Source organism: Notamacropus eugenii, chromosome 5 (assembly GCF_028372415.1).
Source record: "Notamacropus eugenii isolate mMacEug1 chromosome 5, mMacEug1.pri_v2, whole genome shotgun sequence".
Lineage (NCBI taxonomy): Eukaryota > Metazoa > Chordata > Mammalia > Diprotodontia > Macropodidae > Notamacropus > Notamacropus eugenii.
In genome coordinates this window covers 50,268,902-50,293,847 of record NC_092876.1, presented here as the reverse complement: position 1 = coordinate 50,293,847, position 24,946 = coordinate 50,268,902, and the positions used below count along the sequence as shown (strand labels likewise).

Below are 24,946 nucleotides of genomic sequence, written 5' to 3'. Positions count from 1 at the left end.
CACTGGCATTTCCTAGTAAACTAGTAAATGTTTGAGTGTTGCCTGGGAGAGCGGGGATAGGAAGAAGAGCTTATTGGCATTAGGGCGTTGGGAAGATCCAGACATCTAAGCGGAGAGAGTAAGGTGGCGGAGAACTCCAAAGCCTGAATGTATGTGGTGACATTCCCAAGTGAAAAAAAAAAACCCAACCCACAAACAAAATGAGTGCCTGAATTCATTGCTTCTGAGTCCGTAGGAGGAAAAAGTGAGGAGATACTGAAGCCTCCCTAATATTTTTATAAAAGATTATTAAATTTCAATACTACTAGTTAAACTTGCTTTGTAACTGTACATTTAAATACGTTTCAACATAGAACATGTCGTAACTTTTCAGTCACTACAAGTCTGGGTCTGCCTGCCTCAAATTTCTCCTCACTCCAATCGGTCCTCCATTCAACCCCCAGTGTGATTTTACTAAATTGAAGATCTGACCATGTCACCCCCCACCCAACCCCATTCCATAAATTTCATTGACTCCCTATCACCCTCAGAATCAAATACAAAATCCACTGATGCTCAGACCTCTTTGATGCTGGTCTCTGGCTGTTCCATGAACTAGGCCCTCTACCTCTCTCCTCCAGGCATTCTTTCTGCCTCTCCCCCATGCCTGAAATGCTTTCTCTCGGTTCATCTCTGCCCCATCTCTGTTCATCACCTCCTTGACTTCCTTTAAGTCCCAACTAATATCCCACCTTCTACAGGAAGCCTTCCCTAATTTTAGTGCCTTCTCTCTTATAATTATTTCCCATTTATCCTGTATACAGCTTGTTTCTACATATTTGCTTACTTGTTGTCTCTCCTACTAGAACGTGAGCTCCTTGAGGGCAGAGACTGTCTTTTACCTGTTTTCATATCCCAAGGAGGGATTGCTTTGTAGACTGGCGCATAGTAGGTGCTTAATAAATGTTTCTTGGCTGACTGCATCATGAGTCATTGTTTCTTCATTGTTTCCTTCTCGTATGTGCTTCCAATCAGTATGCATCTGCCCGGTGTTTCTGATTTTACTTTTTGATTTGCATTATTTCATATAGTTCTTTCCAGATTTTCTGCATTTCTGATACTCATAGGTCTTAATTACCATTGAATTAATGTGCGATTAACCCATTTAACCATTCCCTTATTGTTGGGCATTTAGTTTCCTTCTCTTTGTTTCTTTTGCAATTACATGTAATGCTGCTATGAAAAAATTTTAAATAGCTCTTTTGTTTTTGAAGATACTCCTCCAGGTATAATCCAGCGATAGAATAACCAAGTCAAAGGGCATGGTTAATGTTGTAGCTTTCATCGCACGCTGCCAGAACGACCTAAAAAAGTTATGTAAGTTTGCAGTTCCACTAGCAATGAATAAGTACACCCATTTCTCTACAGCCTGCCCCCAGCACAGTACCGAATTTCATTGGATTCAGTTGTCTTTATCAATTTGATAGGTATGAGAGGATATCTCAACGTTTTATTTTCTTCTGTTTGGTTATTAGTATAACAAGAGTGTCACAGGTGCGGTTTTACCCCTGTCAATTAAGTATGTCCTCATGCGTCTGGGCAGCTTGGTGGCACGGTAGATAGAGGAGGCAAGAAGACCTGAATTCAAATTTGACCTCAGACATTTAGTAGCTATGTGACCTTGGGCAAGTAAACTAACCCTGTTTGCCTCGGTTTCCTCATCTGTAAAATGAGGTAGAGAAGGAAATGGTAAACCACGCCAATATCTTTGTCAAGAAAACCCCAAAAGCAGTCTTGAAGAGTTAGAAATGACTGAAAAACAACTAAAGAATCATGAGTCTGTTTAGATTTGGCTAGCAGTGAGGCAAGAATAGATATTTCTAGAATCTCCTCCTCCTACACTTTTCCAAGGCAGTCTTTGACTCCTCCCACTAGTTAGGGAAGCTGAAGAGTGGGGCCATATTTGGCTATTCCATTTTCCTCAGAAAGAGAAGGTAACAGGCTAGGTTTGTATCTGTTTGCTTCCTTAAATATATTATTAGTCGAGGGGATGTACTTTTTAGCTGAGAGAGAGAGAGAGAGACAGAGAGACAGAGAGAGAGACAGAGAGACAGAGAGAGAGACAGAGAGACAGAGACAGAGAGAGAGACAGAGACAGAGAAACAGAGACAGAGAACAAAACGCATTTCACATGGGGAAATTCCCTGAAGTCTCTAGCATAGCAAGTATTGGAATCTTAGAGACTGCCAGTGCCTCTCACACTGGCTTCTCCCTCAGTCTTGCTCTCCTTTCATCAGCCTCAGGAGAGGCTGAAATGACCACCTTCTCTCTCAAAACTGGGAGTCAGGAGAACCTACGGTCTCTCTCCTTTTTCTTTTCCTTCTCCCTTTCTCTCCAGTTCTAGCCCTACCCCATGGTCACAGGATGAATAAGAATTGGTTTTGTACTTCTAGAGCAGAGTTCTTAAAGTGTGGTCCCAGGACCCTATGGGGCCCCCATGACCCTTTTAGAGGGTCTGTGATATCAAAACTATTTGTATTTTAGTATCAAGATATTTTTTGCCTGTTAAAATCCTCCTTCCTTTTCAAGCTACACATTTGTGTGAAGTCATAGATTTCAAACACAAAATAACCCCACAGATTGAAAAAGATAAAGTCTAATTGTTTTTCATTAAGCTGAACATTAAAAAGATTTAGGACAGCTAGTGGCACAATGGATAGATACAGTGCCTGGCCTGGAGTGAGAAAAACTTATCTTCCAAAGTTCAAATCTGGCCTCAGACACTAGCTGTGTGACCCGGGGCAAGTCACTTCACCCTGTTTGCCTCAGTTCCTTCATCTGTAAAATGAATTGGAGAAGGAAACGGAAAACCACTCTAGTTTGCAAAAAAAAACAAAACCAAAAAACCCAAATGGGGTCACAAAGAGTTGAACATGACTGAACAACAAAACAGAAAAAAAAAATTGCAAAAAATGTAAAACAATGCCACTCTTCTCATTAAGTTGTTTTTGTTTTGGAAAATATAGTTTTTTCATAAAAATATTTTTATGTTAGCGTGTAATAAACAGGTTTGCAATTGTTTAAAATGAATAGATATTTAGAAATTTTATGTTCATTTCTGATGTGGTAAATGTAAATAGATATGACCTACATAAACAAAAGCTCTTTGAAGTCCTCCATAATTTTTAGGAGTATAAAGGGGTCTTGACACCAAAAAAAATTAACAGCCTCTACCCTAGAGCTAAGCAGATGTTTAACAAATGTTTATCAAATTGAATTGATGTGGGATTTGAACCCAAGTTTCTCCTGGTGATATGTCTAGGGGTCTTGCTACTACACCACACTACCTTTGTAGGAAAGATTATTGATAGGATTGCTGGACAGTGATGCCCTTTGCCCATTGACATTATAACTTGAGCATGACAATATTCTGTTCAGAATACTGAGCGATAACTGCAAAGAGAGAAATCTTGGCTGGATTCAAAGGAATCTCTAATAATTGGAGGCAGCCCAGAGTGGAATAGACTGCTTTGGGAGAAAGAGGGTTCCTGGTCTTTCAAGGTGTTCAGAAAAAAGATTGGACAACCTCTTATTGGGAATGCTGCAAAGAGGACCCTTGTTCAGGTAGGGGTCAGTCTAGTCTAGGCATTGTGAGTCTGATCTGTGCCATGGACCCCTTGGGCAGTCTGATGAAGACTATGGATTCCTTGCAATCAGGTTTATAAATGCACAAAATAAAATACAGTAGATTACAAAGGGAACCAATTAAAAAGATGTCATTTCACCTCCATCCAAATTCATGGACCCCTTGTCCCTTCCCTCCCTCTGGAAATCTATGCATGGGCCTGTAGGTCCATGAACCCCTTCATCTACAAGATGACTACCCAGATCCCTTTGAGCTTCTCGGTTCATCATTCATAAACTTTTGCCAAGTGAGTATGGAACAATTCAGATGTAAGCTCTGAGGAATTACTTTATTATCTTCCTCATTATTATTATTTCATGTGCCCTTGCAGCTAAAGCAGACAGTCTCACTAAATTGGAATTGGTTTCTCTCTCTCTCTCTCTCTCTCTCCTTCTCTCTCTCTCTCTCTTCTTTGTTTTCTAACACCTAGGTGACATTTTGAACTTAGGATTTTCCAAACCAGGAATGATTTGCAAATGTAGGGTATGGGATGAGGGGAGAGGCATTGAGTTTTCATTTAGGCTGTTGTTTCTGCCCATGGCAACTGGATAAATTCTCCTCCTGAGACTAGAGAAGAACCAGCAGAGGGATGAAGATGAAGGGCCCCTCCGCTACAGTCTGGTAAGTGTCCCCTGACTTAGTGAAAAAGAGGATGGAAAATACAGCCTCAGGATACTAAGACAACCCTACTAGCCCTTGATCAGGCGGGTGGTTAGTCCATTTCTAAGAGCTTCAGCAAAGGTTTCACGAAACTTTTGTTAAGCGCCAATTACTATGTGCCAAGACTATGTGTTAAGTGGTGGTGTCACTCCAGGTTTCCAGTAGGTCTGAAATCATTGTGGACATTCCCTCCAATGATACAGATTGCAACTCATTTTTGCTTGACCTTTTTATCTGACTCTCAACCGTGTCCTCCCATAAATCCAATGCAAGTGCTGGGGCTACAATAATAAAAAATGACATTCTATTGGTAGTGATAATGTCACCTGTACCTAGATAAGTATAATGCAAAGTAGGAAATGATTAGGGTAAAGGAGAAAGATACAGACAAAATGCTCTTGGAAAATTGGAGGAGGGAGAAGACTTTTATCTGGGGAAATCAGAAGGCTTCATGGAGGTGGTAGCCCTTGAATGGAACATCATAGGAAGACAACATTTTTTCATTTTAAAAATATTTAATATTTTTAAACATTCTTTTTTTAAAAAAAATGTTGAGTTCTAAATTCTCTCCTTTCATCCTGTGCTTCCCGCTTGGTGAAAGCAAGCAATGTGATCCATTATAAATGGAAATCATTCCATATTACATGTCACAAAAAAGCAAGAAAAATGAAGAAAGTGAGAAAATTGTACTTTGTTTTACACTCCAAGTTCATCAGTTCTCTCTGGAGGTGGATAACATTTTTCGTTATGAGTCCTTTGGAATTTACAGACAACCCTTGGAATGGCCAAAATTTAGTAAGAGATCCAAATCTCTCAACCCCAAATCAGAGAGAAGGAAATTGTGTTAGAAGGAAATGATGTTCAATTAGAAGCTATAGAAATGGTTTGATTGAGACTGAGATGAGCTGGCTATGTTTCAGCTGGATATGGCCTATGGTTCATGTGATAATATGATAGAACAGTATGATAATATTTTGATAAACAATATAATAAAATAAATATTCTAGAAAATATGATAGAAAAGCTGTCCTATACCTGATAACGTCTGTTAACTTAAGTACTTGTATAGGAGCTGGAGACCCTGTTATTCATAATTGTGGAAACCTAGACACAAATAGTTCTATTAGAAAATTCTTGGAGTAAATTCTGAGTGAGGGCAAGCATGAACCAAAGAGAGAATGCTCTTTTAGGGTAGTTTCCAAGATGGAACCTGGTCCATCTGAGCCCAGAACCAGGATCCCTGGGCCATGGGTCCCCCATATTTATTGTTGGAATACTCTACAATGCTATGGTTGGAAAATAGTCCTAGGGCCTAGCTTCTAGATTCTCTGCTTTAGTAATTATGACTTATTCACTCCATATCATGGTGACTCAGCTGTTTCCTTTGTCAAATTACCAGAATTGTGTTTATTTATGAAGTGTTCTGAAATTCTTGGGAGTTCAGTCATTTCTGTTGTGTCCAACTCTGAGAGAAAAATAGACTGTTCTCCAGGAAAATGCTTTTTTTAGCCAAAAAACTCAAGCAATCTTGGACTTCACTAAAAGAGGCTGAGTATCTAGGACTCGATGAGAGCCTTGCTGGCTAGACACCATCCAGTTGTGAATATCTTAGGAAGGACATTAATAAGCTGGAGGGAATTCAGAAGAGGTTGACTGGATGGCAAATGGCCTGGATATCATGCCTCATGGGGAATCATCTGAAGGAACTGGGGGTCTTTAATATGGTGAAGTCTTGGGTGGGACCACTGACTTCAAATATTTGAAGGGTTGGCATATGGAACAAGGATTGAATCTGTTCTGTTAGATAGCAGAACCAGGAGCTATAGAGGGATGGAGAGCTGGAACTTGGCCTCATATAAGAAAAAGATTTCCTAGCAGTAAGAGCTATCCTAAAGTGGAATGAGTTGCCTTGGGAAGTAGTGAGTTCCCTGCTGTTAGAGACCTTAAAACATTGGATAACCACTTGGTGGAAATGTTGTTCATTATAGGTTGGGGTAGATGACCCTGGAGTCTCTTTCAACCTTGAGATTCAGTGAATCTGTGAGACATTCTTCAAGGTGTCAGGTGTAACAAGGCATGTTTGAATTTCACTGAGTCTGCAAATAAACATAGTTTGTCCTTTCCCAGGCATTTTAGCACTAATGAAAAGAAAGAGACCAATGTCCTCGCCAGCACTTTATCATTTATTTCATTTTAAAGGATTTTTTGTAGTGTGGGGGATATAACTGGGGGTGCGAAGGGGGCAGGGGAGTATCCCCATCTGGCCTTGTTTAATCTGGATTGAATGTAACAGTAGGAAAAAGACTTTCCCTTCTCTGTACTTGATGCTAGCATCAGCCTCCCCAGCTTTCTTTTTTTCTTAGTTAATGTCCTCCTCTCTAGCTTCAGATTTACTCTCCCTCAGAGAACCTTCCTTCAAGTGCAATTGCACTGGCCAGGTCTTTGTTTTGTGGATTAATCAAATAATAATAACCTTTTCTCCCACTGGGTGTTGAATGAAGGCAGAGGGTTCCAAGGCCTCTGACTAATGGGGTGACCAAGGTAGGAGGGCATATTAGAAGAAAGCTCATTGTTTCCTTCCATTGAAAAAGAATAGAAAACTTCTCAATTGTGTGGCTCTTTCTTCTCTTGGCGTGGCAGGTTTCTCTGCTTTGGGAAGGGTTTTTGCCTCCCCCATAAATGAGTCGGATGAATGTGGGACATCATTAGGTAAAGATTTGGCTGATTTGACAAGTGCTGTGTTACTTTCCTGGCTGGTAGTGAGCTCTACCTTATGTCCTGAGACTGTTCAGTTCCTGCTTGATCTCTTGGTGCATAGCACCAAGGCTGAGCATATGCACTTCGTTGAAACTCATTTATCTGGGCCATCCAAAACCAGTGAAGAAGTAACTAGGGTGGGGCATTTGAGTCTTGTTTCCAGGCTTCTGGAATTTAGAGGGCACTGACCACATTTTCATGAGTGTGGCAGTGTAGAAACAACTAAAATAATAAGTGCCTAGTGCATAAGGATATTTAGTTAAAATATGAAATTGACAGCCCACTTCCTCCCCTGTCCCCTTGCTTCTCCCCGCAAAGAGAGCAGTGCACTTAAGTTTCCCCCTGGTCCAGCATAGTGGACTTGAGATATACTCCTGGGATCTCTCCTCTCCCTCCACTGATCTTTAAGTTGATTTGAAAGCTATTTCTGGAGTGGTTGCCCTGAGTACAAAAATGGATAGTTCTAACTGTAAGGTCCAAAGGAAGACGCAAGAACCAGTGGGCCGTGCTGGGGGCTGAGCCTGGATCCTCACTCCAGGTAAGTGAGCACTTTCGTCTTGGCCAGACTGGATCCTCCTCTTGGCTGCCTAGTAGAAACCCTTCCCCAAAGGCCAGTAGGACCTGTCCAATCAATGACAGGGTATGCTGGACAGGGCCCCCAGTGCCCTGTCTTTCAGCACTGCATCACACACTCCTGAGGGCCATTATGGTGGAGAGGCTGGATCTGGAGCCAAAAACCCTGGGTTCAAGTTTCAGCTCTGCTGCTTCCTGCCCATTTGATCTCGGGGAAGATTCTTCATCTCTTGGTGCCTCAGTTTCCTCATCTGTAAAAGGAAAGGGCTAGACTTGAGGTTCTCTGAGCCCCTTCCCAGTCCTCATGCTAGTCATATGACCCTACCCTGCAATTTGGCATCTCAAATTTTTTGCTAAGTAGCAATGACCTCAGGTGGCTGGTACCAGCTTCCCCACATAGCTGTGCCCAAGCCTCCTTCTCTTTTCTTCCTCCATTACAGGGTCATCTGTCTGACATGTGCTGTCCCAGGGGCTCTTTCTTTCAATTCGGAGGAGGACAGGCCAGACCAAATGACTGAAATTTCGACAGGTAAATAAATCAGCCTTTTGACATCTTGGGAGGCAACAGCAGCCGCTGACCTCCAGGAGATTCCCTTGATGAGCAGGGTAATGATCCTAAATTATTATAGTGGAGGGACTTCTAAGGCAGGGAATGTGTGGTCACTTTGGGGAATCCCAGAACTTTAGAGGGTCTTTAGATACAGCTGCAATTGTTTTATCTCTGGTATCTAGTTCTACTCTGGGGCAGTTAAGGCTCGAGGAGGGGCAACTAGGTGAAAGAGCACCTGATCTGGAGTTAGAAAGACCTGAGTTCAAGTTCAACCTCAGGCACTTAAACTAGCTGTGTGACGGTGGGCAAGTCACTTAACCCTTTTTGCCTATAAAAATGAGAAGGAAATGGTAAACCACTCCAGTATCTTTGCTAAGAAAACCCCAGATGGGGTCATAAAGAGTCAGATGCAACTGAAAAATGACCAAACAACAAAAGGTTTGAAGCCAATGTGTTTTGTGGGTCACATGACTCAGAAGTCTGTAAGGATCCTTAGAGATCATCTTATCTGACTCCTTCATTTTGTTTTGTGAGGCAGTGACAGGATCTGGATTCAAATCTGGCTGCCTCTGTTCCTAATCTGTAAAATGGAAAGGGTGGAATAGATGGATTCTAAGGTCCCTTTGAGTTCTGAATTTCTGATCTTATTATTCAGTCAGAGGCCCTGGGTTTGAATTCCATCTCTAACACTTGTTACTTAGGTGACCCTAGGAAAGTCACTGGCCCTTTCCTCTCTCTTCAGTGGCCTCCTTAATAAAAAGAAGGGGTTGGTTTAGGTAACCTCCCAGGTCCTTCCTAGCACTTAAACCTATGATATATTTGACTTTTATTGACTTTTTCCATCACAGGCCTTTCATTAACAAGAAAGCACTCCCTTCCATTGGCCAAACCTTTCTCCGAGAAAGGATTATGTAAATGCATGTTTCATAAAATCACAGCCCTCTAGGGGACTCTAGAAATCATCTTAACCAACCCTGTCACTTTACATGGGGAGGACACCAAAGTCTAGAGAGAGGGGTTAAACAGCTGTGCCCGAGGTTACATGGGCAGTCGGTGGTAGAGCCACTTGGACTTGGAGTCAGGAAAGACCTGACTTCAACTCTAGCCTCATTCACTTACTAATTATGTGACCCTGGGCAAGTCACTTAGCCCCTGTCTGCCTTAGTTTTCTCATCTCAGTAATAGGTATGATCGTAGCACCTACTTCTTAGAGTTGTTGTGATACCTGTAAAGCGCTATAAAAATAATAAAGCACATGTGCTTTAATATTTTCAAAGCACTTTACCTACATCGTCCCATTCAGTCTTCATAGTAACTCTATGAGATGGGCATTATTATTTCCAATTTTACAGATGGGGAAACTGAGGCTCAGAAAGCTTAAGTGATTTGACCAGGTCACACAGCTAGTGTCAGAGTTGGGACCTGAACCCATTCTCTTTGTGACTCTTTCTTTTCTGCTACACTGTCTTATGTGACATGGAACAAAGGCCCTCCTCTCAGTCTCCCACTTCACAAGTTACCTTGTTTGATGTTGAGATCTAGCATGCCACAGCAGATGGTGTCCAGGACCAGGAGTCAGGGAGACCTGGATTCAAATTCCATCTCTTATATTACTAGCTGCGTGACTCTGGGCCAGTCACTTCACCTCTGAGAACCGACATCCCTGCGCTATCTTGAGGCTCAAATGAGACAAGGTGAGCAAGGTGCTTTGCCGAGTCTTTTCATAGGTGTTAAATATTACTGTCCTTTTATCCAGACTCCAAAGCACTGAACAGCTTCCATAAAATGGAATTTGTTCTAATTATCTGATGACAAGCGAACAGGCTAATATCAGGGACTAATTTTTAAAAGGCATTGTCCAAAGGGTAAGAAAAGATATACCCCCCAACCTCTTCTACCTCCTACATCTGAACAATATGAATCCATATTCAAAAAGATGTTCCTGAGACCCTGGGAGATCCTCATGAACCTTCTGAATCATCAATTAAAAAATTAAATTATATTCAGCCCATGTTGAATTTGTATTCTAATTCTTTGAATTAATCAAAATCCAGCAATTAACGAGTATGTACTGAGTACCTACAATGTGCCAAACACTGTGCTAAGTAAGTACTGGGGATACAGAAAAAAAAAATTGACCCTGTTCTCAAGGAGGAGGGAGAAGTATCACGGAAAACAAGAGGTACGTATATAAGTACGTGAAAAATAAGTACAGTCTATACAAAGTGATACAGGCTGGAGGAGGAGCACTAGCAACCAAACTGGGGACATCAACACAGGTTTCATGTAGGAGCTGAAGTGAGGGAAATTTGGGAATCTAAGAGGCAGGGAGTGCATTCTGAGCATGGGTCACACCCTGTGCAAAGTCACGGAGGTGGGAAATGCAGTGATGTTCATGAGGAACAGGAAGAAGCCCAGTTTGATAACCAAACAAACAGTGGACTAGGAATCTGGATAATTAAGCTGAATCCCAGGGATGGGACAGCTGGAAATGTCAGGATTTGACCCCAGGTCCTTTCTCATGAAATCCAGCAGTCGTATGACTTAGGGCAATTGAAAGAGACTTTCTTCTGTCCAGATTCCAGACTCCAAGTTCTCCATAAGCCTTGATATTCTGTGATCTATGATCTGTGGTGTATGTGATATCTCTTAGTCACTTGCCTTTCTGGATAACAGAAGTTTACCGTCTCACTACTCATTGGCCAGTGCTCAGCACCTCAAAGCTCTTTTCTCTCTTGAATGTTTTTGCTTCCGATAGATGACATTGAATGCTTCTCAGATTACATGGCACTATGGATCCCTAAGAGCCATATCCATGGGCTGAAGCAGTGGCTGTCCAGAAGCCTGAATGTGCCAGGTAAGGGGTAATATCACACTTGTGATGTCAGAGGGCTGATGGGGAAGGATGCCTTTCATTTCTAGGCAAAAAGGTGGTGGACTATGGGTGTGTAATGAGGCATGCGTTTTTCCCACATGACCATTGACTTCATTTGTTTTGCTTGGATGCATTTCATTGATGTCAGAGAGGGTTCTGTGGGGATGGGGAGAATCTTGGAAGAAGTGATAATAATATAAAAAAGAAAGAAAGGCACCAGTAAATCAGTTAAAATTTAGAATGAAAAAGAGGGCATTGTTACCTGGAGAGTGCCAAGAATAAGCATCTCTGACCTTTCTATAGTGCTTTGAGGCTTAAATAGCACTTCTCAGACATCCACTAGGGTATCACACCTATCCTGGATGGTGATTATTACAGGTGTTATCCCCCCATTTTACAGATGAGGAATGGGAGGAGCAGAGAAGTTAGGTGATATGGCCAGTCCTGCAGCTACTCTCACTGGCAGATTGGAACCCAGCTTTTCCTTCTCCTCCATCTAGAACTCTTCTTTCAGAAAGCTCTAGATTGTCTCTTACTCAGAAAGATATAAATGGCACCTCTAGGGCTGAGGAGGAATTGGGGTAAAGGACCTGAATTCAATTCCCACTTCTGGTGCTTTCTACCTCTGTGTATCATTTTCGTTGTTCTGGTCCTGTTTCCCTATCTGTAAGATGGGCTAGTTGAACCAGATGGCCTCAGAGATCCTTCCCAGCTGTAGGTCTGAGATCCTATCATCTTGAGAAATACCCTCTTGGTTGTCAAAGATCTCAGAAATAAAAACCACTGTGGAGGAGAATGAGTCAAGAGATGAAAGGGGGATCCTGGGCATCCTTGCATACCTAGAAAGGGATTCCATGCTTACTGAGGTAACTATACTCCCAGAGTAGCAGTAACTGCCATGGTAGGTACCACAGAAATCCCCCAACAGAGGGAAAAGGGAATGGGGTAAGCTCAAAATGTTGATTGTATGGGAATGCCACCTTGTACCAGATCCAGGGCCAGGGTGCTGGGGTGGGGCAGAAACAAGGATAAGGAGAAAAGCTCAAAGAAATCTACTGCCATCACTCTCCTCATAGTATACATATACATCTACACATCTATATAGAAAGAGAGAGAAGCAGAAAGAAGGGAGTCAGGAGAGAGACGGAGAGGAAGAGAGAGATGACAGGGGGAGAGAGAGGAGAAGAGAGAGATGAAAGAGGAATGAGGAGAGAAGGGGAGGAAGAAGGACAGAGAGGGGAGTGAGAAGAGAGGAAGAGGAGGAGAGATGACAAAGAGGGAGGAGGGAGAGGAGAAGAGAGAGATGAAAGAGGAATGAGGAGAGAAGGGGAGGAAGAAAGACAGAGAGGGGAGTGAGAAGAGAGGAAGAGGAGGAGAGATGACAAAGAGGGAGGAGGGAGAGGAGAAGAGAGAGATGAAAAAGGAATGAGGAAAGAAGGGGAGGAAGAAAGAGACAAAGGTAGAAAGAGAGAGTCAAAGAAAGAGAGAAGAGTGAGGGAAAAAGGGAAGAGAGAGAGAGAGAGATCTCTTTTTAAAGTTCACAATCTCAAGAGGACAGCAGTTTTATTTACATGATCTCATTTGGACCTTACAACAGCCATTTGAGGTGCCACAGGAATTATGTCCCTCATTATATAGAGTAACAAACCTAATCTCAGAGCAGTTAATATACTTGTCCAGGGTCACACAGCTAGCAAATGTCAGAGGCAGAACTGGGTCCTGAGGCTTCCAGATAATCAAGCCCATGCTCCTGTCCCTTAAGCTATTTTGTCTCTAAACTCCATTCCAGGGATACTTGGAATTCCTTTCCCCATCTCCACCTAAAGGTTGAAGTTGAGGGTCAAGGGTTTCTAGTCTTTTCTCTACGGAGGTGTAGTAGGTAAAGTGCTACATGTGTAGCAAGGAAGATCTGGGTTTAAATCTAGCCATACAACCATCGACAAAGTGTCATTTACCCCTCTAAAACCTCTAAAGAGAGGCCTGGGCTAGGTAAACTTTCAAAGTCCCTGGAAATCCAGGATCCTCTCCTTGAAGGGATGGCAAACCTGTCAGCCTTCTGCTTTTTCACCAAAGGTCTAAAAGGGCCCGGAAGAGTCAGGCAGTCAGTTCATGGGTGAGAAAGTCAGCAGCTAAACGAACAAGCCATGTTTGAAGGCTCTGGCTTTGTGTGTTAAAAAGCCACTTTCCAAGAAGAAATCTTCTGGATACATTAAGCTGTCGCCTAGATTTCAGTGGGCTATTATTAATGGAAAACAATAGATTAATAGTTCTTAAACGCTTGTTCAATAAGTAATTTTTATGGCCCCGGATAGAGGCCATTAAACATTTCTGTGTGTTATTATAAAGAAGTTTTAAGCGTAAAATCATAAAGTCAATAATCAGAGAATTAGTCGCAGCGGCCAGCCATAGACCATTAGTTTTAGGTCCTGTCAGGGACACCTGTAGCTTTCACGAGATACTTTTCATTTCAAGCCAAGGCCCCAGCACCACCAGGTGGGATCAAGGAAATGATGCTGCCTGCTGTCTTCTATAAACTTAAGAGGACAGCAGGCAGGTGCAAACAGCATGGAGCCAGGCAAATATTTACAAAGTGCAAAGCTGAAGGCAAAACAAAAATGTGCCGGGTCAATTTGCACATCTAGACCTAGACACTTTATTTCCCCAGTGAGGCTGTACCTTTCATATCCTCTCCTTTGCCAAAGGCATAACACTGATCTTGTTCTAAAGTGCATTTTAGGAAAGATGGTAGCTTATCAGGGTTTTCTTTGGTGTAAAGATCTTAAGAATAATTCTCTAAAATACTACATTATCCTCTGTGATATAATATTTTAGGTGCCTCTTGTTCATGGGCCCCCCAATAGCTACCCCAAGACTAGGTTCTTTGTGGGTTAGAATCTTCTGCTAGTCAAAGCCATTGAGCCCCCTCTGATGTGTTGGTTTTTAGGAATCATCCAGAAGACATACTTAGTTCAAAGCAAAGGCATTTAATGCAACAATGTATGAGAACTGGAAGGGCCTTCAGAGGTCCTCTAGTCCTGTGCCCTCAAGCATCTCTGAATCAAGAGTCCCTAACCTGTTTGTGCGTCAAGGACCCCTGTGGAGGACTGACCCCTTCTCAGAATAATGTTGTTAACTGTATAAAATAAATTACATAGGATTACAAAAGAAAACAACTATACTGAAATAGAATTATCAAAATGTTTAAAAAAAAGAAAAGGAAAAGACAAGCTCACAGACCCATGGGTAAGAAAACTTCCTCTAAATCATCTGGAAGTCTCAGGAGCCCCTTATCGGTACTTTCTTGTCCTAATCCAGGTAGATCATAGGATCATAGAATTAGACCAAAAGGAACCTTTGAGATCATTGAGTCTGACCCCCTCATTTTGCCCAGAAGGAAACAGAGAACCCCCAAGTCACTCAACTAGTCAGTGACTGAAGTGGGATTTAAATCTAAGGCTTCCTGACTCAAAAACCAGTGCTTTCTCCAGTACACCATGCTGCCTCTTGTTAAGACAAAGAGCCCTCTCATATTTAGGATCATGGAAGTATAAATTTAGAGCCATAAAGGGACCTTATAAACCACTCCCCCCCATTCATAGACAAAAAAAAAATCTGAGACCCCAGAGAGTAACTTGCCCAAGGTCATACAGGCCATAAGTAGCAGAGAAAATATTTTAATCCAGGTCTGTCCTTTCATCTTGTCAGTGAACTGGGAGTCCATGGAATGGCTGAATTCTTTCCTGGCCAGGTGTGGTTATTTCCTGCACCCTGACTCAGCTGGCAATTATATTTTCCAAGCACGCTACACAGCCTGCTTTGTGCAGCAAGAGGTGGGTCTTTTTTCTTGCTGGCTATTATAATATTGTTGTTCAGTATAGATTAGTATTCCATGGCTTTTATATAAAGTCTGGGAAGAATGATCCACTACCTCTTGAGATACTTCCATTCTGAGACACAAAAGCAATGAAATGCTTTATAAAATATAGGAGGCTAAAGGAGGAATAGATGCTAATCAATTAACTGACACTGTTGCTTGTACATGGCATCCTGTCCCCTATGCCTGGAATGAGGCAACTTGGTGGTACCACAGCAAGACTTATCTTCCTGAGTTCAAATCTAGTCTCAGACACTTCCTAGCTGTGTGACCCTGGGCATGTCACTTCACTCTGTTTGCCTCAGTTTCCTCATCTGTAAAATGAACTGAAGGAGGAAATGGTAAACCATTACTCCTGTATCTTTGCCAAGAAAACCCCAAATGGGGTCACAAAGAGTCAGACATGACTGAGAATGACTAAACAACATACCTGGAATACATTCCCTCCTTACCTCTGACTGATAGAAACTTGGTTGCTTCAAGGCTTTGCCCAAGGGCCAGGATGGAGGCCCATCCTGATTCTCTCAGGTGCTGCGCCTATCACCCTAAGTTATTTTGTATCTATTTTGAATAGATTTTATTTTTATTTTTTCTGTGTATATATTGTTTACCCCTAATAAAATGTAAACTCTTAAGGTCATGGACTGATTCATTTATGTCCTTGTCTATACTGACTGGCAATGTGCCTGGCATGTAGTAGATGATTAATAAATGGGTGTCAAATGAAGAGAGGAAGCATGGCATAGTGAGTAGGGTACTCAACTTGGAATCAGGAAGCCCTGGGTTCAAATCCTAATGTGTGGCCTTGGGAAAGTCATTTTACCTTGATGGCTACCAGTTTCATCATCTCTTAAAGAAGAGGATTGCAACAGATGACCTTTGAGGTCTCCCACAGTTCTAAGTCCCTGAACCCATGAACCCATGAATGAATGTTCTGGTACATTCCATTTCTGAAGAAATAGAAGAATGTGTAAATTATAGTCTTGGAATTGCTTCTGGCCCAGGTTAATAATTGTTGCTGTTCAGTAGTTTTTGGTTGTGTATGACTTTTCATGATCCCATTTAGGGCCTTTTTCTTTTTTTTAAACAGGCAGATTTTAACTCAAATATTTTCTAACAACTTCTTTATAGATCTTTGAAAAAACTAAAGCCGGACGGCAGTTTAATTTTTCAGCATCTGATTAGATTTAAAATTTATTCTTAGTTATCTGGAGAAACTTAACCCTAGACTCAGTGCTCTCCTCTGTAGTGGCAGAGAAACACCATACACAAAACACAGCACCAACGATAATGCAGCACTTAAGAAGACACAATTTCCTAATTTGGGGTTTTCTTGGCAGAGATCCTGGAGTGGTTTTCCATTTCCTTCTCCAGCTCATTTTACAGATGAGGAAACTGAAGCAAATAGGGTGAAGTGACTTGTTCAGGGTCACACAGCTAGGAATTGTCTGAGTCTGGATTTGAAATCAAGTCTTCCTGATTCCAGGCCCAGCCCTCTATCCACTGTGCCAGCTAGCTGTCTCCATATTAATAATGTTTAGCATTTATGTAACATTTTAAAATTTACAAAGCACTTGACACTATCTCATTACCTGTGAGGTAAGGGCTACTATTATCCCCATTTTACAGAGGAGGAAACTGAGGCAGAGTTGTTAATCGACTTGTCCAGGGTCACATAGCTAGAAAACATCTGGAACAGGAACTGATGTCAGGACTTCTTGACTCGGAGTCCAGCCCCCTATTCCCGGTACCACCTAGCTCCCTGTTCACAGTGTTTTCCTCTTTGATTTTCATGGATGAATCTACTTACAGAAATCAAACTACCTACTGGAAATCAGGATATTTCAGAAAGGTGTAAAAAGTTTTGGGCAAAGTTACATCCTGAAGTGTCCAGTGATAACCTCCAAAGTGAGACAAGTCAGCATCCTTTGTGGACCAGATGCCATTCAGGTAAAGGGATCCCAATGTGTTTGCTGCTTCAGAATTTCCTCTGCCCTCAGATTAATTGTGCATGACCTCCTGCTCATTGGAAATGGCAATTCACGTGCTCCGAGGTCCAAGGAGAAAAGCTAGCTCTTTGCACAGTCTGACACCTTCTACATCCATGCCAGTGGAGGCAGCACTAAGAGCTTGGCTGTTCTTCCTCATGACAGTGATGTCTCACCCAGGGGAATTCCAACTCAAGAGGTTTGGTTTTGTAAGACCAACTCTACAGAGGCTGGTTATTTCCCATACCAGGCCTGCCGATATGGTGGCCATCAACCTGTGATCGGTGTGGCTCATTAATAAATCGCCCAGGAGACCTGCTACAGAGAAGAGCAAGTAGCGGTAGCAAACACTGGATCCCACCGTTGAGGATTTCTCTAGAATGATCCCAAAGCACTTTCTAAACCTGAGGTTCCTGTTCAGTTCAACGTAAAGTACCTACTATGTGCTGAGGGCTCTGTACATGAGACACACAGTCAAAAACAATGCAGGCCTTGTGCTCAGGGAGTTTACAATCTATTGTAGATAATACCTCTTGCACCCTGAAGTGGGTAACCACCTGATTTTATATATGTTGTTGTTCAGTTGTATCCAACTCCTTGTGACCCTGTGGACCATAGCATATGCTGTCCATGGCAAAGATGCTGGAATGGTACGCCATTTCCTTCTCCAGTGGATTAAGGCAAATTCAGGTTAAGTGACTTGCCCAAGGTCACACAGCTAGTAAATGTCTAAGGCTAGATTTGAACTCAGATCTTCCTGACTCAAGTCCTAGCACTCTATCCACTGTGCCACCCAGCTGTCTGATTTTACTTAAAGGGGAACAATTGAATCATAGATTTAGAGCTGGAAGGGACCTTAGAGATCATCTCATATAACTCCTTCATTTTACAGATGGGGAAACTGAGGTCCAGGGGGGTGAAGTAGCTTGAATGAATGAATGAAAAAACATTTATTATTTACCATGTGCCAAGCACTGTACTAAGAGTTGAGAATACAAATGCAAAAAGCAGAACAGTCCTTGTCCTCAAGGAGGGAAAATCTATGTGGGAATTGGAGGCCAGTAGAGGGGGTGGTATTTTGTTTTGGAGAGTAACACAGATGGTGAGTGGCATCCCAGGAGAAACACGTTCTTTCCAGTAGTTGTGGCAAACTTGGTTTGAGATCCCATATAGTTAGAACTGGGGTTCATACCCCATGTCCTCTGACCCAAATCCAGTGTGCTATCTACTTCACTAGGGCAGCTAAGTGATGCCATGGATAGAGCACTGGACTTGGAAAATCAGGAAGACTCATCTTCTTGAGTTTGAATCCAGCCTTAGACACTTACTAGCTGTGGGACCCTGGCTAAGTCACTTCACCTATTTGCCTTAGCTTCCTCATCTGTAGAATGAGTGGGACAAGGAAATAGCAAACCTCTCTAGTATCTTTGCCAAGAAAACCCCAAATCGGGTCACGAAGAGTCAGGCACAATTGAAACAACTGAACAAGTCCACTTTCCCACAGATTCCAAGAAGAGAAATTACTTTCTTTGAAATAAGCATTAGGATCAAAGAATCATAGATTTGGGGCTGAAGAGACCTCGAGGGCCTTCTAATCCCAAATGCCCATTTTGCAGATGAAGAACTGAGGCTCCGATGTGACTTGTCTAAGATTGTCCATCTCATCATTAGCAGGGCTGGGATTCACACCCAGGTGCTTTGACTCTAAATCTAGCATTTTTTGCCAGCTTGCTACACTGCCTCCCTAAAAGACAGTGACGAATTATAGTACCCCACCCCCTCCCATCTCCAGGCCCTTTTCTCTTAGCACGCTTCTCCTTCCTGAACACCTCACCTAATCGATTGATTCATTCTGCACAATTTCTGCAACCCGTTTTCTCGGCTGCCCTTTGAACCTGCATTAAGTTTTAATTAAGCCAGTTACGCCAGCACTGCCCTTGGTTAAATGCAGCAGTGGGCACTTGGCTCTCCCCTGCTGATGGCTCAGTGTGCCCAGGGGTGTAGACAGAGCCGGTGCCCAGCTAGCAGCTATCGAGCTCAGCTCACTTAAGTGTGCCCATAGGCACAGCACGCAGTGCAGTACAATAACTATCCATTGCCCTGGGTTAAGTGTGCCCAGGGGTGCCCCTAAACTCAATGTACTGATTAGCTATTGCTCCCAGCAAAGGGGACCCAGAGGCTCTAATGAATGTCCACAGGCACCTAAATATAACCTTGTACTCAAGGATTCAGCTGCAGACATTTAAAGAGCCCTGAGTGTTTGTCTCTGGGTATTTGAGAAATGCTTCCTTCCCCGTCTTCTTATTTAGAATTTGTCTCCCCTCCTCCTAAAATCCAGCCTCGCTCTGTAATCTCATTTCCTCCTCTTTCCTCCCCCTCCCTTAAATCAAAGCGAAGCAATTTGAAACTGGGAATAAGTCAAGACAAGGATGTAGAAGCTGAAAAAATATTGGCCATTATCTTGCTTTCCTTCCATCACTGGCCAATGGAGTCTTTCTCACCTTTCTTCTCGGTGAAGATTCCAGAGGAGTCTTGACTAGATTGGAGACGAGTCAACTCCCCCCTGGAGAAAGTAGGCTCCCTGAGGGCAGAGTTTGTATTCATTTATTTCTTTGTACCCCCAGCACTCAGCACAATGCCTGGCACGTGGTTGGCAAGTAAGAAATGCTTGTTGATTAATTTATTGAAAAACATCCAAGGATGAGATCATAGGAAGTGATAGGAACTGGAAAGGACCTTACAGGTAATCTCAAAGGTACCAGACTCACAACCCTGCCTGCTGCAAGAGGCTGCAGAATAGCTGAATGCATCCAGAACCTGATTAAAATGTAATTGGGAAATGTTGAGCAAAATAAATAAAAATACAAGGCAATATAGATAACGCTAATTTGTGGTTTTCTAAGGCAATATATGGCCTGCAGGGATCAGTTTCTGTTTGAGTTTGGCACCAGCCTATCTTATTTTACAGATGTGGAAACTGAGGCCCAGAGAAATGAATTGATATTCATCTCAGGTTATGGTGTTACTAAGTAGTAGAACTAGGATTCCAATTAAAGTTCCCTGGCTCCAAATTCAGACGCTCAAGGAAGAAAACTAGCCAGGAATTGAGCACAAGGAAGGTTCATGGTTCCTAGCAGTAGTGGCCATGGAGGAAGGCTTCTTTTTCAAAAAAGGAGGCTACAAAAGAAAGTTGGAGCTAAAGGAGCTTTGGAAAAACTACTGACTCCAAAGTCAGAGGACCTTGGTACAAATCCTGTTTTTGATCTTTCCTTTCTTCCCTCCTTCCCTCCTTCCTTCTTTCCTTCTTTCCTTGTTTCTTTCTATTTCTTTTTCTTCCTTCTCTCCTCTTCTTTTTTTCCTTCCTTCTTTCTTTTTCTTTCTTTCCTTTTTTCTTCCTTCAATCCCTCCTTTCTTTCCTTCTTTCTTTTTCTTCCTTCTTTTTCTACTTTCTTTCTTACTTACTCTTTCTTCCTTCCCTCCCTCCTTTCTTTCTTTTCCTTCTTTTTCATCCTTTCTTCTTTCTTTCCTTCCTTCTTTCCTTGTTTCCTTCCTTCCTTGTTTGTTTATTTGTTTCTTCCTTCCTTCCTTTTTTTCTCTCTCTCTCTTTCTCTTTCTTTCCTTCTTTCCTTCCTTCCTTCTTTCTTTCCTTCTTTCTTTCCTTCTTTCTTTCTTTCCTTCTTTCTTTCTTTCCTTCTTTCTTTCTTTCCTTCCTTCCTTCCTTCCTTCCTTCCTTCCTTCCTTCCTTCCTTTCTTTCTTTCTTTCTTTCTTTCTTTCTTTCTTTCTTTCTTTCTTTCTTTCTTTCTTTCTTTCTTTCTTTCTTTCTTTCTTTCTTTCTTTCTTTCTTTCTTTCTTTCTTTCTTTCTTTCTTTCTTTCTTTCTTTCTTTCTTTCTTTCTTTCTTTTCTCACAGTTAAACGACTTTGCCCAGGGTCACACAGCTAGTAAGTGTCTAAGGACAGATTTGAACTCTGATCCTCCTGACTGCAGGGCCAGCTGCCCCCAATATTTATTTCTTATGTGATCTCAGGCAAATCCCTAGGTTGTGTCTTCTTCATGTCAAATGATGAAATTGCACTGGTAATCGTCTGAGGTCTCTTTAGCTTGAAGTCTTGGGGCTCATGATATGCCAGCTGTTGGACTATGAGGAAGTCTCTCTCTCTCTCTCTCTCTCTCTCTCTCTCTCTCTCTCTCTCTCTGTCTCTCTCTGTCTCTCTCTCTCTGTCTCTGTCTCTCTCTCTGTCTCTCTGTGTCTCTGTCTCTGTATCTCTCTCTCTCTCTGACTCTGTCTCTGTCTGTCTCTTTCTGTCTGTCTTTCTGTCTCTGTCTCTCTCTGTCTCAAGTAATTCCTACGTTATAAGTGAATCAAAGACGCAGAGGATTCAAACACAAAACCCAAATACTCCCTGCCCATTAGGATCTTACATTCTAGGGAGGAATACATTGGAAATACAGAGAAAGAAACACAAACTCTATATCACGTGTAGCAACTCTAAGATTATTAGGTTATAGATTAATTGCTGATACAAGGTAGCAGAGGGCACCACCATGCTGGTGATGAAATCCCAAATCTGAAATCCCACTCCCAATCCTGTAATATCACAAGGGGGAATGGAAAATCAGGGAAGGCCTCATGGAGGAGGCCTCAAGGAGCTGAGCCTTGATTCTAAGTGGGGAAGGAAGGAATACATTCAGGAATGAGGGACAGAATCGGAAGATGGAAACCATGAGAAAGCTAATGTCTAGAGGAAGTGTGACCTAAAATGGAAAGGAAAGAGACAGGAGATTTTAGAAGTGAAGGGAGAGCCTAAGGGAGCGATTTTAGATTTTAATGTCCTGCTGTACTCTACGGAAAATGTTTTGGTCCTGATTTTATAATACTTTCCTTCCCCCACCTACATTGAATCCCCTCAGGCTCCTGATCACTATCCCTGTGGCTGCTCCTAGATCCCTGCCACAGCCCAGCCTCCCTCCCTCCCCTGCCTTCCCCCCCTGCCCTACCTTGGTTCCCCTCCAGTGAAGCCAGCTTGAGCACCTGAGGCTTCCGACAGCCCCAGGCAGCTAGAGACATCTCCCCGGTTCTATGGCTGAGACTGTTGACACTTTGGTCCCCAACATAAATGACTTTCTTGTCTTAATGAGCAAGCATCCTGGGCTGAAACCTTCCTCTCTTGTCTGGCCCCCTGCTGCTCTAATTGCCAGCTTTTAGATGTTTACTTAGAAAACGGTTTATTCACTCACCTTTGCTTACTGCTTGCAGGAGAGACCAACGTTCCCTCCTCTTCTTTCTGTAGGTTTCTCGGCCGATGCCCCAGGGAAATGCCAGCCGACAGGTAGGTGAGGCATTCTTTCTACCCCCCTCCCCACCTTGGATTCTGCCAACATATCTTGCCAGCCTTTTCCTGCCTGGCATTTTGTACCTTTCTCCAGCCAGAGAGATGCCCAGGCAGCTTCCTTGGTCTCTGGTATCTATCTTGAGGGCATTTCTTTGTCCCCTTAGCTGTGTGAATGATGTGCAAACAGAATATAAACAAGTGGCCAATCCTTTTTTCCCCTTCTGCCCACCCAAAGGACATCAAAGGACTGTGAGGGTTGGTTCAGGCCAGGGGTGAAAACCTCCAAGTCTTCAAACTGAGACTGGATAAGAGTTTGTCAGGGATGTTGGGGAAAATGTTCCTCAGTGGGGTTGGGCAGAAGGTCAGAATGACTGATCTCTCCTGGTCCTTCCAACACTGGGAGTCTGTGACCTAAGGCAAAGGGCAGAGGAGAGAGGGAGGCAGAGTGAACAGAGTGAAGGACTTGGAATCAGGGACTTGAATTCAAATCTTACCTCTGACACTCACCAAGTCAATCCTATCTATAAAATGGGGATATCAGTAACCCCTACCTAGAAGAGTCAGTGTGATCCAGGGCCAGCTTTGGAGTCAAGAAGACCCCAGGGGTAAGGTCTGCCCCTGACCACGTTATGGTCCAGTGGAGAGAGTGAGGGGGACTTAGAGTCAGAGAACCTGGATTGAAGTAACAGTAACAACAGCAGTAATTCACACTGACATAAGAGTAACATTTTAAAAACACTTTACATATTGTCTCATTTGCGAATCACAATACTCTTGTGAGGTAGATTATGGAGTATCCCCATTTTACAGAAGAAGAAAACTTCAGCTGAAGTTTTGTGATTTGCCGAGAGTCACACAGTTTAATAAGTCTCTAAGGCAGAGTTTGAACCCAGGTCTTCCTGTCTTCAAATCCATTGGAGTACACTGCATGACCTTTAAGTCTTACCTCTCATGCTTATTACTTATGTGACCTTGGGCAAGTTGTAGCCTTTCTTGGGCCTCAGTTTTTTCATCCATACAATGGGGAGGTTGAGGTCCTGATAACTGTCTGATCATGGGCAAGTCCCTGACTCTTAGTATCCCAAGGAAACTGAGTTATGGAGACAGGGTAGCAGGAGTTTTAGGGCCAGTTTTGGAGGCAGGAAGACCTGGGCCATGGCAGCAACAAAGGGGGAAGGCTACCCTAAGTCTTTCCAAGTCCTGCCCATCTTTGATGAATACTGTGTTACTCTGGGTGAGTCATTTAACTTGTCATTACTCTGGGTGAGTCATTTAACTTGTCAGTATCCCAGGTAACTGTAAGTTACAAATGTGCTGGCTAGGCAGGCTGATGAGAGGCCCCATCCTGAATGAAATTACAACTTTGGGAGACCCTGTCCCCCCTAAATCAACAACCTCACTCCCAGGGTTATTTGTGAGGCCCAAATGATAAGTGAACCTTAAAGGGTTATGTAAATGTCAGCTATAAATTTTTATTAAACTGTAGTTGGGAAGGATACTTTTCTGTAGGAAACCAGCATCTCTTGCCCTTCAGTTCTCTTTTGCCTTGGTGCCCCTGAGGGTCCAAGCCCCTCGAACTGCATAACTGATTCACATCAAGATAGACCTAACTCAGCTGATATATGGGCTGGGGATTTCTGGTCTCCTCCTTGGATTAGAGGCAAGAGGTCCTTGCACTCCCTGCCAGCCACCCCCAGCCACCCCCTGCCACCCCCTGCTAATCATGTGTTTTCTCTGCTCGGCTGGTTTATCTGATGATCCTCCCCTCCCTTTGTTGCTGCCATAATACCTTTCCCCTGTCCCCATAGCTCAGAGCTATGTCCCATCCAGGAGTAGGCTCTCCTCTGTAAAGATTTCCTGCTACTTTCCTTCCTGGGATAGTGACCCTTTTCAGCTGTCAGGACCTCCAATAAGAGAGAGGTTTCTGGAGCTTGTCTCATTTGTCCAGAGCTCCTGGCTGCTGTCTCTCCGAGGTGAGCTGATGGCTTCCCTAGAAGATGCCAGTCTTTTGGGTTTATATGTGGAAACTAACAGCACTGCCATTAGCATCTTGGGCCCAAGGCAGCAGCTTCTACAAAGGAAGGAGGTAAGTGATGAGCAAAGGGATAATTTGATGAAAGTCAAGTGTGGTGGTGGGGCTAGAACCTTGAGCTTGGAGTTTAGTGGCTCTGGGTTTAAATTCTTTCTTGGACAATTATCAGACAAAGGACCTTGGACAAATTACTCAATTCTCTGGGGATCTTTCTCCAGCTTTAAGATGGGGGCGGGGTGCGTGTGCTAGATGACTTCGAAGTCTTTCTAAATCTTTGTTCTTCAAACTTTGGAAAAAGTGGCCTCTGAAATGTGGCATTCTGATTTTTGATTCTTAAATATTTTGTGAAAGTCTGTTTAAAATAAAAAATTAGAGTTTTTTTCTCATTGTCCCTTTCTGCCCCATAACCATAGTCCCTCGAACCCTCCTGTAACAAAGCTAACTAGCCGGTCAGCAAACATTTATTACATGCCTACTGAATGGTAGGTAAGGGACCCTCATTTACTTAGTCACCCAAGACTGTTAGGCCTGGCTTTGACAAATACTGGCTGTGGGTCCCTGGACGAGGCATTTAACTCTACACTCTCAGATGTTAAATTACACTGGTGGAATAAATCTTCACACCAGAAGTTCCCTATAC

At 42.9% G+C, this 24,946-nt stretch overlaps 1 protein-coding gene across 2 annotated transcripts in view; it reads left to right on the top strand.

Annotated features, from left to right (window-relative positions):
* Positions 1-24,946, top strand: part of CIROZ (ciliated left-right organizer protein containing ZP-N domains) — a 56,990-nt gene that overhangs the window by 17,463 nt on the left and 14,581 nt on the right. Inside the window, exons 2-7 of one of the 2 annotated variants that reach the window (XM_072608844.1) lie at positions 8,095-8,183; positions 10,963-11,061; positions 14,785-14,909; positions 16,766-16,903; positions 22,233-22,271; positions 24,223-24,360. In XM_072608844.1, the coding sequence (XP_072464945.1) occupies positions 8,165-8,183; positions 10,963-11,061; positions 14,785-14,909; positions 16,766-16,903; positions 22,233-22,271; positions 24,223-24,360 (558 nt within the window). In that variant the 5' untranslated portion in view covers positions 8,095-8,164. Of the gene's footprint in view, positions 1-6,570; positions 8,184-10,962; positions 11,062-14,784; positions 14,910-16,765; positions 16,904-22,232; positions 22,272-24,222; positions 24,361-24,946 lie in introns of those variants that run through there. The other variant, XM_072608843.1, reaches the window with a different exon arrangement.